Source organism: Sorex araneus, chromosome 1 (genome assembly GCF_027595985.1).
Source record: "Sorex araneus isolate mSorAra2 chromosome 1, mSorAra2.pri, whole genome shotgun sequence".
In the NCBI taxonomy this organism is placed as follows: Eukaryota; Metazoa; Chordata; class Mammalia; order Eulipotyphla; family Soricidae; genus Sorex; species Sorex araneus.
In genome coordinates, this window is record NC_073302.1 from 338,075,870 (window position 1) to 338,093,305 (window position 17,436).

General features: G+C 43.2%; 1 protein-coding gene across 1 annotated transcript in view; it reads right to left on the reverse strand.

Annotated features, from left to right (window-relative positions):
- The window catches only part of ADAM9 (ADAM metallopeptidase domain 9), a 121,087-nt gene that overhangs the window by 98,223 nt on the left and 5,428 nt on the right, over positions 1 to 17,436 (reverse strand). Inside the window, exon 2 of the mRNA XM_055124476.1 lies at positions 2,687 to 2,784. Within this exon, the coding sequence (XP_054980451.1) occupies positions 2,687 to 2,784 (98 nt within the window). The remainder of the gene's footprint in view (positions 1 to 2,686; positions 2,785 to 17,436) is intronic.

Consider the following 17,436-nt stretch of genomic DNA (forward strand, 5'->3'; position numbering starts at 1 on the left):
CAAGTTAAGAGGTTTATTGTTATCATTATTAACAAGATCACTAGAATCATCACTGCTTAAGAGTCAGAAATTTATGAAACAGCAACTTTCTCTCATAAAGTCTATTATTCGTTCTAGTCACTGTCACTGTCACTGTCATCCCATTACTCATCGATTTGTTCGAGCGGAAACCAGTAACGTCTCTCATTGAGAGACTTATTGTTACTGTTTTTGGCATAACCAATATGCATGGGTAGCTTGCCAGGCTCTGCCTCGCGGGCTCGATACTCTCGGTAGCTTGCCGGGCTCTCCGAGAGGGGCAGAGGAATCGAATTCGGGTCGGCCGCGTGAAAAGCGAACACCTAACCGCTGTGCTATCGCTCCAGTCCTATTCATTCTAGTATGTTTCAAATTCATGTTTAATTGTTTTTTCCTTATTTGTTGGGGGAAAGAGCACACAACACCCTGCAGAGTTTAAGTCTCACTCCTGGTTCTGCACTCAGGAATCGTCCTGGCAGGGCTCAGGACCATCTGTGGTGCTGGTTATGGATCCCAGGTCGGCACAGGCAGGGGATAGTACAGTACCCACTGTAATATCACTCCAGTCCAATGTTTAGTCTTTTTTAAAAAAAAAAAAGAAACGCAAGGGCTGGAGCTATAGCACAGCGTTAGGGTGTTTGCCTTTCACGTGGCCAACTCGTGTTCAATTCCTCCACCCCTCTCGGAGAGCCCAGCAAGCTCTCCGAGTATCGATCCCCGTGGCAGAGCCTGGCAAGCTACCCGTGGCACATTGGATATGCCAAAAACAGTAACAATAAGTCTCTCAATGAGAGACGTTACTGGTGCCCGCTCAAACAAATCAATGAGCAACAGGATGACAGTGACAGAATCAAGGAGGCTCCTGTGAACCTCACTAATGTGAGAGTTCCTGTGGCATCAACACGAAGAATGCATAAAATCTAAATGAAGCACAGCATCCCACAAGGGATTCACAGAGATCATTCGCTGGAGAAAACAGCCATCATCGAGGAGAGAGATTCCTGTTTGTAGAACAAATAACTGCAGACAAGTCTAGAGCTATGGAGGGGGTCTTCTGGATAAGAGAGGGGAGAAGTGGAATCTGAAAGAGAGTAGAAGCCAGAAGGTCCAACAGACTGGCCATGGACAGACAGACCAACCATAAGAGGGTGCCGAACATAAGGAACTCAGTAAAACACATCAGTTTTCTATCAATCCTCAGGTGCAACGCAGTGGGACGACAAAGCCAGTGTGAGCAGGCAGCAGTTACTCCCTCGGTGAGCCGGGCCCAGAAGAACAGGCTTGCAGTCTAACTGCCAGGTTCATGCTGAGATCTAACCATTTAGGCTTCTCTCAGAATTCAGTTTTGTATGGGAACTCAGGAATCAGCGAGTCTCGGGACTTATTAAATCGAGTAAGAGCTGCCACACATATCTGGTGGAGGCTGGGAACAGTCATTCCCAAGGTGAGCCCTGCCAGCACTGTCACAGACACAGCTTCCCCCCAACCAGGGGTCTCAGCGGGGGCCCTGCTCTGCTAGAACACAGTTTTGGCCCCACCTTTCAGGTTTGAGATGTCATGCAACCTGACAGACTTGTAGCCACAGCCAGCTCATAATCAGAGAAAGCTCCCCAAACTTAAATCTTCAACATCAGATTTAATCTCCAACCTACACTGGAGCATGCCAAACAATTTATGATCTAAAAAAGCTGAGTTTTGTGCCTATGACCAACATGTCAGAAAAAGACCAGGAAATGGCAACCAAGCACAAAGTGGGTGTAGGTGTGGTTGTGGTGTCCCCAGGGCACAGATAGGAGCAGTCATTGCAAAAGGAAAAAGAAAAAAATAGAAATATTGTCATCCCAGAGGCAGCAGCAGAGAGGAGACAGCTAGGAGATAAAAACAGCCACTCCTAAACTGGATCTGGCAAATGTAAAATCTTCTATAACTACAAAGATCATTACCGAACAGCTGTAAATGTTACATATGACTACAATCTCCAGTCAATATTGTCACATCAATTGTAAGACATCAGCAACTGTGAACCCCAGGCCATTGTGCATGCCATCTAAACCTGGGTAAGATACATGAAGACCCTCAAGACTTAAACCCCCCCCCCCAAAAAAAAAACCTCTGGAGAAACTTTAAACAAAGACAGCAAAATATCAGGCTACAAAATCAACACACATAAAATATGCTGCATTTCATATACAAATAATGAGACAGACATATAGCTCAAGGGGCTGGTTATATGCTCTGCATGGAGGAGGCCCATGTGCAGCCCCCAACACTGGGTGGTGCCCTGAGCACCACGAGGAGAGACCACTGAGAGCCAAGTAAGCCCTAAGCACTGTCAGGTGTGGCCCCAAAACAAACAAATGAAAAAGTAATAAGGGAAAGTAGAAAATGGTGCCATTCAAGACAACATGAATAGAACTTGAGGGCATTATGCTAAGTGAAATAAGTCAGACAAAGACAAATGCTGTATGATCTCACTTGGATGCGAATCCAAGAAGAGCAAAAACAAAAACAAGCTCATGGATTCAGAGAATAGATCAGTGGCTGCCCCAAAGTGCCCCGAGTGGCTGATGAGCAAAATGGGCAAAAGGATCCAATTACTTACTGTCATTAAATAAATAAGTCATAGAGATATAACCCCCCCCCAAAAAAAGGAAGAAAGATAACTTACTTGTTTTGAATATGGCTTAGGAGCTTCTCTTCGGTCTCTCGTTAATCTCCGAGGAGTTATAACTTCATAAGAAGAGAGATGTAAGTTCTGTTGAAAGTCTAAAGAAAAGGGAGTGACATACAGAGAGAATGAACCTGAGGAGCTACACAGTACCAAATTATAATGGAAATCAAAAGATGAATGGTCACATCATTATTGAATGGTCATTGTTGAACAAATCACCCCCATTCTAACACACACACATACAGTCTGAGGGCCACACCCTGCAGTGCTCAGGGCAGATTCCTGCTCTGTACTCCGGGGTCTCTCCTGGTGGGCAGTGCTCAGGGACAAGTAGAATTCCAAGGACTAAATCCAATCAGCTACATGAAAGTCAGGTACTGTACACCCTGTGTTATCACTCTAGTCCCCACATTCCCATATTAAAAAAATATATTTTATAAGTGCCAGAGAGATAGTGCAGCCAGTTGGATCCCCGGCACCACATCTGGTCCCCCAAGAGCCCTTAGGAGTGATCCCTAAGCACAGAATCAGGGGTGAGCCCTGAGCATAGCTGGGTATGGCCCCAAAACCCACATATATACTATATATTATATTAATATTATATATATTTATATGTTAATCACTGTCACTGTCATCCCATTGCTCACCAATTTGTTCGAGTGGGCACCATTAATGTCTCCAGGGTGAGACTTGTCATTACTGTTTTTGGCATATTGAATACGGGAAGCTTGCCAGGTTCTGCCGTGTGGGCAGGATACTCTTGGTAGCTTGCCGGGCTCTCCGAGAGGGGCGGAGCAATCGAAACCAGGTCAGCCTCATGCAAGGCGAACACCCTACCCACTGCGCTATATCACATAGTTATGTATTATTTGTATATATAATTTTACATGGAAATAGCAATATATTAAAGTAACAAAATATATTTCCTGGGGCTGGAGTGATAGCACAGCAGGTAGGGTGTTTGCCTTGCATGCGACTGACCCGGGTTCGAATCCCAGCATCCCATATGATAGTCTCCTGAGCACCGCCAGGGGTGATTCCTGAGTGCAGAGCCAGGAGTGACCCCTGTGCATCACCGGGTGTGACCGAAAAAGAAAAAAAAATACATCTCCTTTTAAGAAACAGTATTATCCAAAAGGATAGATAGAGCAATCACATTCAACTTTAAACTCTAGCCTTTTATTTTTGAAACTGAGTTAACTTTCATTTATTCAGAGAACAAAAGAGTCCTTTGTTTTCTGGTTTTCTTTTTTTACAAATCCTAACACATTACTAACAAAAAGAAAAAAATCTGTACATTTGCCATGATACACTTGAAAGCGAAACAAATAATATATAAATACAGATGCAGATTATAACATGAAAAAGCCCCAAATAGAACCAAACTCCCAAAACCAAACCTGGGGTGCGGGAAGAAGGTTTGGGGACACGCTTGTGAACATGGAACCTGCTTTGCTCACCAACTACTTTGGTGGCTGAGACGCTCCCAGGCATTTACCCCCATTTCCAAGTGTCATTGTTAGCCACATCATTATGGGTTTAGCCTTTTTTTCTTTAAGATTTGTTTCACTCCACTGCCTTCCCTTTTGTTATTGTTACCTACTTACTGCTTCGACTCCTGGGCTGGAACACCAGCAACCCCAAGCAGGCCCTGGCAGTGTTCGAGGGCCCCCCAGAATCCTGCCCCCCCCCCACCGGCTTCTCAGAAGCCTGAGGCTACACAGATGCTGCTCATCGGGGTGTAGAAGACACGCATGGGGAATCAAACACAAACCATGTGCATTCAAAGCACGGCACCCTGAACCCACCCCACCCCCACCCCATGCTAGCTACTTGGTCCACTTCACAACTGTCATCAATCTATCATAAAGACAAAACGTTTAGGTCATAGTATCCTCTGCCCATGTTTTAGTCTAGTTTAGAATTTAGTTTGTTGGTTTATTGTGATTTTTTTTTTTTTTTGGTTTTTGGGCTGCCCCTGCTGGTGCTCACAGCTACTCCAGCTCAGTTCTGGGGCTACTCCTGGTGGTGCTCAGCAGTCCATGTGGTTCTAGGACTCGAACACAGGTCTCTTGCCACCAAGGCATACACACTAGTACTCCAAACTGTCTCCTTTACTCTCTTTACCATATTTTGATCAGACATTTTTTCTAATTGTATGAGTCCTTTATATATTTGGGGTATTACTCTTTAATATATTGTGATAAGCAAATATTTTCTCTCACTAAGTAAGTCTTTATTTTGTTGATGGTTTGCTGAGCAAAAAGCTTTTTAGTTTGATAAAGTCCCTCTTTAAATTTTTCTTTCATTTCCTTTGCTTTGGGTATCAACAGTGGAAACATAACAAGTGAGGTATGATTCTAAAGTCATCACTTGAGCAAAATTGAGTATAATCAAATTTGTCCATGGTAAACCCATCTGTTAAGATTCACCTGCATTGGTACCCAATTCAGTATCAGTATCTCTGACACAATCTCATACATGACAATAGCATGTCAATTTTTGCAGTGAACTTGAAGTAGTTACCATCTAAGTTCTATAAATGAAAAACCTCCACCTCTATATATGAAAACTCCACTCAATACAAAGTATTCTGAGAACAGAACATACAAAGAGAAAGCTGCCAAACAGGGTCTTACCCTTCAGTGGAACAATAATAAAGGAAACAAATTCACTACATGAAATTTCTTCCAAAAATGTCTTGAAGAGAGATAAAAGGGAACTTTCATAAGTTTAAATAGTCTTATAACCAAATGGAACATATGGACATGTTTGGCTTCTGATTCAAATAAATCAGGTAAATAAATAAAATAAAATGGGAAAAAATTCTGACAATCAGGAAAAATTTAACACTTCAGATATTTGACATTTGGGGAAATTACTACTGAGTGGGTATGATTCTCCTTTAAAATTTCTGTCTTCAAGATTCATTTTGAATATTCAGAACAAAATTAAATGTCTTACACTTGTATGAAAACAGTGGTAGGAGAGATATGACAATGGGTAGGGCACACATATGATCCCCAGATCCACCAGGAGTGATCCCTGAGCACAGAGCCACTCAGAGTAACTCCTGAGCACTGACAGGTGTGGCCCAAAATTCAAAAAATAAAATGCAGAATATATCTGTGGTAGGAGACACATAAGTACTTCTATTAAAAATGTGGAAAGACAGACAATCCACAGAGAAGCGGCAGGCATTCTGGTGAGCAACGCGGCCCGGACAATGCTCCGGACCCGAATCGGGGCCAGCAGCAACGGGGGGCCGGAGGGAGGAGGTGCCGCCTGCACACCTTCTCCGGATGGAACCCCGGCGACACTGAGCAGCAACTAACACGGCTCCAGGATTCGGGACTGGGACAGATCCGAGCCGCGCGGCTGCTAGTGCGGCCGCGCGACCTTTTCTCTCAGAGAGCCAGCACCTGTGTAACCTCAGAGATCCAGCACCTGAGTAACCTCAGAGAGCCAGCACCTGTGCAACCTCCGAGAGCCAGCACCTGAGTAACCTCCGAGAGCCAGCACCTGAGTAACCTCAGAGAGCCAGCCCTTGTAACCTCAGAGAGCCAGCACCGGCACAACCTTAAAAAGTTATTTTGATATGGTTGGAGGTCATGTCGGGGAAGGGTGATGCAGGCCGAATACAGACTAGAGACTGAACACAATGGCCACTCAACACCTTTATTGCAAGCCACAACACCTAATCAGAGAGAGAGAACAAAGGGGAATTCCCTGCCATAGTGGCAGGGTGGGGTGGGGGGAGACGGGACTGGGGGGGGGGAGGGATATTGGGTTTACTGGTGGTGGAGAATGGGCACTGGTGAAGGGATGGGTTATCGAACTTTGTATGGGGGAAACATGAGCACAAAGATGTATGGATCAGTAACTGTACCCTCACGATGACTCTCTAATTAAAAATAAACTAATAAAAAAAAATGTGGAAAGACATCCAAAAGAACAAAAGCAACCACTGTTGGAGAGGATGTGGGGAGAAAGGGACCCTTCTACACTGCTGATGGGAATGCCGACTGGTTCAGCCCTTTTGGAAAACAATATGGATAATTCTCAAAAAATTAGAAATTGAGCTCCCATTTGATCCAGCAATACCACTGCTGGGAATATATCCCAGAGAAGCAAAGAGTATAGTCAAAATGATATCTGCACTTATATGTTCATCGCAGCACTGTTTACAATAGCCAGAATCTGGAAAAAACCCAGTGCCCTAGAACAGATGACTGGTTAAAGAAACTTTGTTACATCTATACAATGGAATACTATGCAGCTGTTAGAAAAAATGAAGTCATGAACTTTGCATATAAGTGGATCAACATGGAAAGTATCATGCTAAGTGAAATGAGTCAGAGAGAGACAGACATAGAAAGATTGCACCCATCTGTGGAATATAAAATAACAGAGTAGGAGACTAACAACCAAGAATAGTAGAATAAGTACCAGGTGGTTAACTCCATGGCTTAGAAGCCGGCCTCACATTCTGGGGAAAAGGCAGCTCAGATAGAGAAGGGAACACCACGTAAAATGTGGTTGGAGGCCACTCAGGGAAAGGGTGATGTGTGCTGAAAGTAGACTAGAGACTTAACACAATGGCCACTCAACACCCCTGTTGCAAACCACTACACCCAATTGGAGAGAGAGAACAAAAGGGAGTACCCTGCCACAAAGGCAGGGTGGGGTGGAGGGAGATGGGATTGAGGGGTGGGAGGGATGCTGGGTTTATTGGTGGTGGAGAATGGGCACTGGTGAAGGGATGGGTTATCGAACATTGTATGAGGGAAACACGAGCACGAAAATGTATAAATCTGTAACTGTACCCTCACGGTGATTCACTAATTAAAAAATAAATTAATTTTAAAAAATTTTAAATCATTAAAATAAAAATAAATTAAAATGTGGAAAGGCGGACAGAGACACAGTACACAGATTAAGATGCTTGCCTTGCATGCAAGTCATCCCGTTCAATCCCCGGCATTTCCACATGGCCCCAAGCACCACGAGAGTGACCTCTGAGCGCGAAGTCAGGAGTTGGGTCAGGACCACTGGGTGTGATCACAAAAACAAAATCAAAAATACAAAACTAAGGTAATTTACAAACAGTTTATTTCTCTAGTCTAAAATTTTCTATAATAGTCTTCAGTTAGCTATGGGAACTGGAGAGGGAAAACTTTTACGTCTATACAACTCCACATTAAATAATAATTGTATTATATATAACACTATAAAATGTGACAAATAAACAGAAATATTATACATAAATGTGCCAAACTTGTTTAGTTACTATGATGGAATAGAATTAGCAAGTAATGAAACTTGTACTTTGTTTCCTTCGTGTCCATTGTTTTTCATTTCATATATATAGTTTGGATTTATGGGGTTTTGTTCTCTTTAGGTTCAGGGGCCATACTCAGTGTTACTCAGGGGCAACTCTCAGCATGGATTGTTACTCAGGGTCACTTCAAGCAGTGACTGAGGACGATGCAGTGCCAGGATTGAACCCAGGCCTCCTGCATGCAAAGCTTGCACACTACTTTGACTTATCTTCTCAAGCCTGAACTTGTTTTCTGTTTACTTTGGCTTGGTTTTTGGTGGGGTCATAAGCTGACAGTGCTCAGGAGCTACTCACAGGGGGACCATATGATTCGGGGATCAAACTCAGGCCTCCAGCAGGCAAAGCATTCACTCGGTCTACTGAGCTCGCCCTCCTGGTCCTCTGAATTTGTTTTTATAATGAATATGTACTTTGCAGCCCCTACATTATTTGATATGTGCAAGGGAAGTGTGTTTGTTATTATTTCCCCCGTTTCCTTCCCTCCATTGACACAGTTCTTGAGATGACCAGGGGTCACACACGTTTGGCTGTGCCACATGTGCTTTTATTTATGCTCTAGAGGCTGCGCATCAGGTAGCAATACTCAAGCATCTTTTTAGTTGCGGTGCTAGTCCAAGCTGCACCCCTTTAGCATGGTGCATTGACATACCTAGCTGCAGTGCACACAGAAGGGATCCTAGGCAGCAGCGCTGCCAGGAATGTTCACCCCAATGGGCAGAACCAGGGAGCAAGCGTGTGACCCCACGCTGACAGGGCCGGCTCCCTCGTCAATGAACCACCTTCAAGTTTAGAAATTATGGTTTTAAATTAAAAAAAAAAAAAAGAGTAGGGCCAAAGAGATAGGCCAACCTGGGTTCCATCTGGTTCAATCTCTGGAATCCCATCCAGTCTTCCCCAAAACTGCCAGGAGTGATTCCCGAATGCGGAGCCAGAGTGAGGCAGACTCCTGTCTTGCAGGAGGCAGACCTGGGTTCAATCCCTAGCACCACATATGGTCCCCCCAAACCCCACCAGCAATGATTACTGAGCACAGAGCCAGGAATAAGCTCAGAGCGGTACTGGGTGTGGCCCAAGAGCCAAATAAATTTTTTTTCAAATTTTTTTTAAACATTAAAAAAAGCAAGGACTAGAGAGAGTACAATAGGTAAAATTCTTATTTCGCACACTACAGACCCAACTGAGTTCAGTCCCCTGAGCACCACCAGGAGCAGGTGATTCCTGAGCACAGGACCAGGACAGAAGCCCTGACTACCACAGATGTGATCCAAAACCAAAAATAATTTCTTTTTTTTTAAGTAACCATTAGCTGATTCAAATATATTTATGACATACTGTGATAAAGTATCATTAAGAAATTTGAAGTTGTCAATTAGAAACCATCAGAAAAAAAAATCCATAGTCTTCATGGACACATTTTGTTTTGTTTTGTTTTGTTTTGTTTTGTTTGTTTTATTTTGGACTGGAGCGATAGCACAGTGGATAGGGCATTTGCCTTGCACACGGCCCATTCCTCTGTCCCTCTCAGAGAGCCCGGCAAGCTACCGAGAGTATCCCACCCGCACGGCAGAGCCTGGCAAGCTACCAGTGGCATATTCGATATGCCAAAAACAGTAACAACAAGTCTCTCAATGGAGACATTACTGGTGCCCACTTGAGCAAATCAATGAACAATGGGACAAGAGACAGTCTTCATAGATATAAGTTTCAAAGCACTGTAGCACTGTCATCCCACTGTTCATCGATTTGCTCGAGCAGGCACCAGTAATGTCTCCATTGTGAGACTTGCTATCACTGTTTTTGGCATACAGATTACACCACAGGTAGCTTGCCAGGCTCTGATGTTCAGATGAGATATTCTCAGTATCTGGGCTCTCCAAGAGGGATGAAGGAATCAAACCCAGGTCGGCCGTGTGCCAGGCAAATGCCCTACCTACTGTGCTATCGCTCCAGTCCAGTCCAAATCACCAGTAGGGAAATTTTATTTTTATTTACTTATTTATTTTTGGCCACATAGTGCAAAGCTCAGGGGTCACTCCTGGCTCTGCATTCAGGAATCATTCCTGGCAGGTTGGGAGGAGACTGTATGGGATTCCAGAGATTGAACCAGATGGAACTCAGGTCGGCCTCAGGCAAGGCAAACGCCCTACCCACAGTACTACTGCTCTGGACCCTAGAAATATTTTTTTTTGCTTTTTTTTGGGGGGGTCACACCCAGCGATGCTCAGGGGTTACTCCTGGCTTTGCACTCAGGAATTACTCCTGGCGGTGCTTGGAGGACCATATGGGATGCCGGGGATCTAACCCGGGTCGGCGGCATGCAAGGCAAACGCCCTACCCGCTGTGCTATCGCTCCGGCCCCCCTAGAAATATCTTTAACCACAAGTTATTTGATAACTATTTTCTCACCCAGATTAAAATTTCTATGTGATAAAAAGTAAATAATCCTAGGGTGGAAGAGATAATATTGTGGGTGATGGACCTGCCTAGCACAGCCAACTCGCATCAAAGTGTCACCAGGAGTGATGCCTGAGCACAGAGACAGGAGTAAGGCCTAAACACCACTAGGTGTGGCCCCAAAACAAAGTCCAACAACAACAAAGCAAACTATCCTGACAATTTTTTTTAAGGAAGAGAAAAAAAGTAAATCATCCTGTACATAAACATGCAACTTCCTGTGATTCTATTTCAAAATAAAATTTTTAAGAAAAAAATTATAGGCAAAATAGAAATATTAATAGGCCTGGACAACTGTTACTCAAGAAGTTTAACAGGACTTGCTCTTTAAGCCCATATTCTTCCTCAAACATGAATCTCACTTGCTTGTCCCGGTGTTTCTTTGCTGTCCATTCTGGAGAAGCCTGTGTTCTTTCTCGAACACACACTACTCCCTTTCTCTACCCTCACATCTTTCCAAATAAGTTTCAATTAAAACTATCTTGCTTCACCAGGAAAAAAAAAATGCTGAACAATATCTAACTTAGCCAATTTTTCATCACAACTTAGAAGCAAACATCATAGAAAAGCATGGCCTCCGTGAACTACAAATGCACATGCAGATATTTAAAGAATTTTCATTTTGAAATAGGTTCAGTGACTCTGTAAGGTCACATAGTTGCAGCTGCGTGCCAGGATTAAAACTAGATTGCTTTATCGGATGGGTACTACATAAATATCCTTTCCCATTCTGTAGATTGTCTTTGTATTTTGGTCATGTTTCTTTTGAGGTGCAGAAGTTTCTTAGTTTGAGAAAACAAGGACATACAATGCACTGGTTGAACTCCACAAGAAGAAAACTGCCAACCTGATCAAAAAATGGGGTGATAAAACGAACAGAAACTTTCCCAAAGAAGAGATCTGAATGGCTGAGAGGCACATGAGAAAATGTTCAACATCACTAATCATCAGGGAGATGCAGATCAAAACAACAATGAGATATCATCTCACACCACAGAGACTAGCCCACATCCCAAAAAACAAAAGCAACTGGTGTTGGCGTGGATGTGGGGAGAAAGGGACTCTCCTTCACTGCTGGTGGGAATGCTGACTGGTTCAGCCCTTTTGAAAAACAATATGGACGATTCTCAAAAAATTAGAAATTGAGCTTCCATTTGACCCAGAAATACCACTCCTGGGAATATATCCCGGAGAGGCAAAAAGGTATAGTAGAAATGTCATCTGCATTTCTATGTTCACTGCAGCACTGTTTATAATAGCAAAAATCTGGAAAAAACCAGAGTGCCCAAAAACAGATGACTGGTTAAAGAAACTTTGGTACATCTACATAATGGAATACTATGCAGCTGTCAGAAAAGATGAAGTCATAAAATTTGCATATAAGTGGATCAACATGGAAAGTATCATGTTGAGTGAAATGAGTCAGAAAGAAAGAGACAGACATAGAAAGATTACACTCAGATGTGGAATACAAAGTAGCAGAGAGGTACAAGCTTGCAATGATGCAATTTCTGGCAGATATTTCTCTGGACTTAGTTATTAAAATACTAAAATACAGAAATCCAAAACCGTGGGGCCACAATATCTCTTCATTCTCAGCAATGGAAAACAAATTATCAAATGCTTCCTTTTCAGCAGGTCCGACTTTGGGGAGAGAAACTCCAAACAATAATAGTGAGTTTTTTGTTGAAATATTGAATGTAATCAAAGTAAAGTGAAAGTAAAGTGAAATTTATCAGCTACACAGGCGGGGTGGGGGACTAGGGGGGGTGGTGGGTGGGGGGAGGTATACTGTGATTCTTGGTAGTGAAATATATGCACTGGTGAAGGGATGGGTGTTCGAGCATTGTATAACTGAGACTTAAACCTGAAAGCTTTGTAACTTTCCACATGGTGATTCAATTAAAAAAAAAAAAACTAGATTGCTTGTAATGCAGAGAAATGCAGTAGGAAGCTGACCCCAGCAGGGAGAGCAGGTGGAGGTGGGCAGGGCGGGGGAGGACACACGCGCCAACACTGAAGGGAAGCAGCATGAAGGAGAGCGGGGTGCTGGCATGCGCATACGTGAAACCTTCCAGCAACAGTACTGTAAACAGCGGTGCCCTAAAGAAAGAAAAAGGGGAAAAAGAGAAATCCTTCTTATTTTGGGAACATAAAAAAGACATTCTTTCCTTTCTTCCACCTTTAAAGCACCTTTCTTTCGAGTTTTGTATGCAAATCTTTCATAGGACAGAAAAATCGACTTTAGCGCTAACATCCCACATGGTGCCCAAGCCTGCCAGGAGAGATCCCTGAGCATAGCTGGGTGTGGCCCAAAACAAAATAAATAAAAATAATGATAAAAATCCATTAGGATGTAGGCCTAAGGCAATAGCACTTAGCGCACTGGCCTTACAAAACACCTGATCACATGCTCAAATCCCATGACAAGGCCTGGAGCCTGATCCCGGCACTCTGCAGGTGGGCCTGCAGCACTGCTCTCTGTGACCCTGGGACCAAAAACAAATCCTGGCCACAGTCAGGCTGTGCTGAGTACCATAAAAAGCAGTGTGACCTCCCCAGGAAGCACTAGAGTGGGACCTCCACTGAGTTTGAGTGTGAGCACCACACCACAATTTGCATGACTCAATTAGGAGTGCTCACCGAGCAAGGACGTGTATAAGCACCCCGAATAAAGGGGTGAGAGCCTCATTGAGCACAAGGCTGAGACTGCACCACCGCAAGCTGAGCAAAGTTTGACCCCTGCAAACACCACAGCGTAAAACATGTGAGCACCACAGTTAAACATCACAATATTGGCAACAACACCATGGGCAGTCGGAGGGGGAAATAATAACATCCAAGGATCGCTTTCAGAGTGCCATAAGCACTCCAAAACATCAGAGAAATAGACATATTTGTTGTCTATGTTATTCAAAAATAACATATACTAGATATATGAAAATCTTCCTTCTTAAATATATTTGCTTAAATATGTATATGGAGGGACTTGGGGGCCACATCTAGCAGTGCCCAGGACTTACTCCTGGCTCTTCGGTGGGGCTCAGGGAACTATATGGGAAGCCAGAGATCAAAGCCTCGTTGGATATGGGTAAATCTTACCCACAGTATATCTCTCTAACTCCATCCTGCCTGTACTTCTAAAAATTTCCTCTCTTGAAGACTGCATTCATTTGTGGAGTATAGAATAACATCACATGAGGCTGACCCCCAAGGACAGTAGATACAAGGGCCAGGAGGATTGCCCCATAGCTGGAAGCCGGCTTCACGAGCGGAGGGGAGAAGGCAGATGGAATAGAGAAAGGGTCACTAAGAAAATGATGGCTGGAGGAACCAGTTGGGATGGGAGATGTGTGCCCAAAGTAGATAATGGACCAAACATAATGACCTCTCAGTGTCTGTGTTGCAAGCCATAATGCCCCAAAGTAGAGAGTATGAGGAATATTGTCTGCCATGGAGGCAGGGGGAGGGTGGGAAAGGGGGGGTATACCGGGGATATTGGTGGTGGGGAATGTGCCCTGGTGGAGGGATGGGTGTTTGATCATTGTGAGATTGTAACCCAAACATGAAAGCTTGTAACTATCTCACGGTGATTCAATAAAAATATTTTTTTTTAAAATTTTTTTTAATTTCCTCTCTTGGTCCAGAGAGAGAACAGGGGGTAAGACGCCTGCCTTGCATGCAGCTGGCATTGGTTCAATCCTGGGCACCAGTAGATTGCCTCACATGGACAGGAGTGATCCTGAGCACGGAGCCAGGAGCAGACACTGAATACCTCCAGGTATGGTTCATAAATACACCAAAAATACCTCTCCTATCTCTAGTTCTAGCTGTTTTTTTTTCTTTATCTTCTACTCATACCTCCCCTAGATTTTTCTCAAGTTGTGCCCCACCCCTGATCTTTGCATTTCAATTAGTAACACTTCTCAAAGGAACCAAAATAGCATGTTATTATAAAGGAAGTCCATTAAAGCTTCATTCTCAAACACTAGGAACATTGTGAACCAGAAAACTCTTGGGAGGGTGGCCTATAATATGCCACGTGGAATATTCAGAGGCACCTCTGATCTTTACACACTATTTGCCAAAAGCACCATCAGACAACTGAAAATATTCTTCAGATACGATCTAGGGACTTCTCCCCACACTAAAAAACACTGACATAAAAGATACAGCTCACTACGAAAAGCCAAATCTTACACAATCACCTCTGTGGAGAACACTATTGGTTACATCAGAATTTGACAGGATAAGCACATTCCTCAGAATCATACTACTAGAAAACAATATACTGGAAATAAAACTAAGAGTTGAAACACAGGGCTTAATAGAGTCAGGAGTGGAGAGTGCCCATTACTCCTGGCAGTGCTCAGAAGACCATATGGGAAGCCAGATTTAGCTTCGATCCATCACATGAAAGGTAAATGCCAGCCCTCTGTACTACTGCTCCGACCCCAAGAGCCTTAAGCCTAGTAAGAGAATGGAAAAGGTGTTAGCTGCCCTGCCCTCTTCCTCTAATCCCTTTAAATATACTTAGTTTCAAGGAAGACTAAGTATAAGTTTCACAATAGCAACTGTGGTATAGGGAAATGAATTAAAAGAATTCTACCAGATCACAAAGCAAACGAATGTGAAGGAACTCTCAGTCAAGGGTCACTTTGCTTCCTTTCCTGGCATTTATGTAAACAAATAGCCACCTTTATGTACTTTCATAAGTCCAGGTTCCAAATCCTGGAATTACTTCTTTAAAAGGAACTTTTGTTGCAGAGCTAAAAAATAGCACAGAAAGTAGGGTGTTTGCCTTGCACAAGGTCAACCTAGTTTTGATCCCTGGAATCCCATTTGGACCCCCAAGCCCCATCAGAAGTGATCCCTGAATTAGGAGTCAGGAGTAAGGGCTAAGCACTACTGGGTGAGGCCAAAAATAGTTCAACTAAAGAAAAAACCAAGAAACAGTTGCAATTACTGTCATAAAGCACTGTTATTTTGAGTAACATACTTTTATTCCACTCTCAAGGTAAATACGTTATATATTAATAACCCTCTTAAAACAAAATAGTAATTCCGACTGCTATATTCTACAGCCTTACATATATATTTTTTTTCTTTTCTTTTTGGGTCATACCCAGCAATGCACAGGGGCTACTCCTGGCTCTGCACTCAGGAAATATTCCTGGCAGTGCCCGGGGGACCATATGGGATGCTGGGAATTGAACCCAGGTCAGCCAAAGGTAAATGCCCTACCCACCTGCTATCGCTCCAGCCCCCAGCCTTATATTTTTTAACTTTACATTTAATAAGAGAGTTCTCGATGCCACTTGTTTCTAAATGCCCCTTTGGAGAAAACTGGAGCTATTTAATAAGACCTAAGGCCTGAGAAAACAACTTAAGTTCTCTGAAACAAAGTATAGTAATGGAGAGACTACCAACCAGGTATAAGATTAAAGGCCTACTAAGACTATCTAAGTTCCTTGAAACAAAGTATAGTAACTGACTGTCCAGAATTTTAATTGATACAGTAGCTATTTTATAAATATATGTTCAGTAAAAGACTACTGACCTTTCCAGCTACAGGCAAGATCTCATCATTATAATCTCCTTGTACTTTTTTTTTAATGATTAACATCTTTTTTTTTATGTGGCAATACAGTCCACACATTTGTCATTTTAAGGATAAAGCTTCATTTCATTATATTACTATACTAGACTTTTTAACCACACCTCTCAAATAGCTGGTATCAGAACTAGCCTAATGCCCAGGATTTCCACCTAAGTCACAGGATTTATTTACATGAGGATTCTAAAGTATCAACAGAGCTAATAAGGACCAAGCTCTCCAGCTCTACTTGCATGAGGATAGGGTTAAGGGGAAAATTATAAAGCTAATTAAACCACGAAATACGGGCCAGAGAGATAGTACAAGGATGAAGCACTTGCTATGTATATGGGCAACCAGCTTTGCTACCCAACATCATCTACATTCTGCTGGAACACCAGGAATGATTCCTGAATACAGACAGATCACACTGCTGTTTCCCAAACCAGCCCCCCACCCCCACCCCCCCAAAAAAAGAGAAAGAAGGGAGGAAAAAGTATAAATAAAAGAAAAAAAATTTAAGTGCACACAGGGGAAACTACTCAAAGTGCCAGAGCACATGCTTCGATGGTAGGCCAGGAGTTTGGGTTCAAGCTCTACATGGTCCCTGAGCACTGTGCACCGCACGATGCAGCCCCAAAACAAAGCACTGAAGCACTGTAGTCCCATTGTTTATCGATTTGCTCGATCGTGCACCAGTAAAGTCTCCACTATGAGACTTGTTACTGCTTCTGGCATATCAAATATGCCACAGGTAGCTTGCCAGGCTCTGCCGTGTGGGCGGGATACTCTCGGCAGCTTGCCGGACTCTCCAAGAGGGACGGAGGAATCAAACCCAGGTCGGCTGTGTGTAAGGCAAACGCCCTACCTGCTGTGCTATCACTACAGTCCAAAACAAAACAAAATGTGTCCAGGCCAAAACAATAGTACTGGTGGATGTGGCATTTGCCTTGCATGGAACTGGACAGGGCTAAATCTCTGGCATCCCATATGGTCCCCCAAGTACTGCAAGGAGTAATTCCTGAGTGCAGACCACAGAGGGTAGGGCGTTTGCCTTGCACACGGCCCACCCGGGTTCGATTCCCAGCATCCCATATGGTCCCCCAAGCACTGCTAGGAGTAATTCCTGAGTGCATGAGCCTGGAGTAACCCCTGTGCATCGCCAGGTATGACCCAAAAAGCAAAAAAAAATAAATAAAAAGAAAGAAGTTTTGTCCTATAACAGATGCTTGTTAGTGACATTTTTACTTTTTTTACATCATTATATATGTATATATATAGCACATTGTTATAAACTGAAATATTCTAATTCACATGTTAAGATTAACATCTTTAAAATGCAAAAACTGAATATTT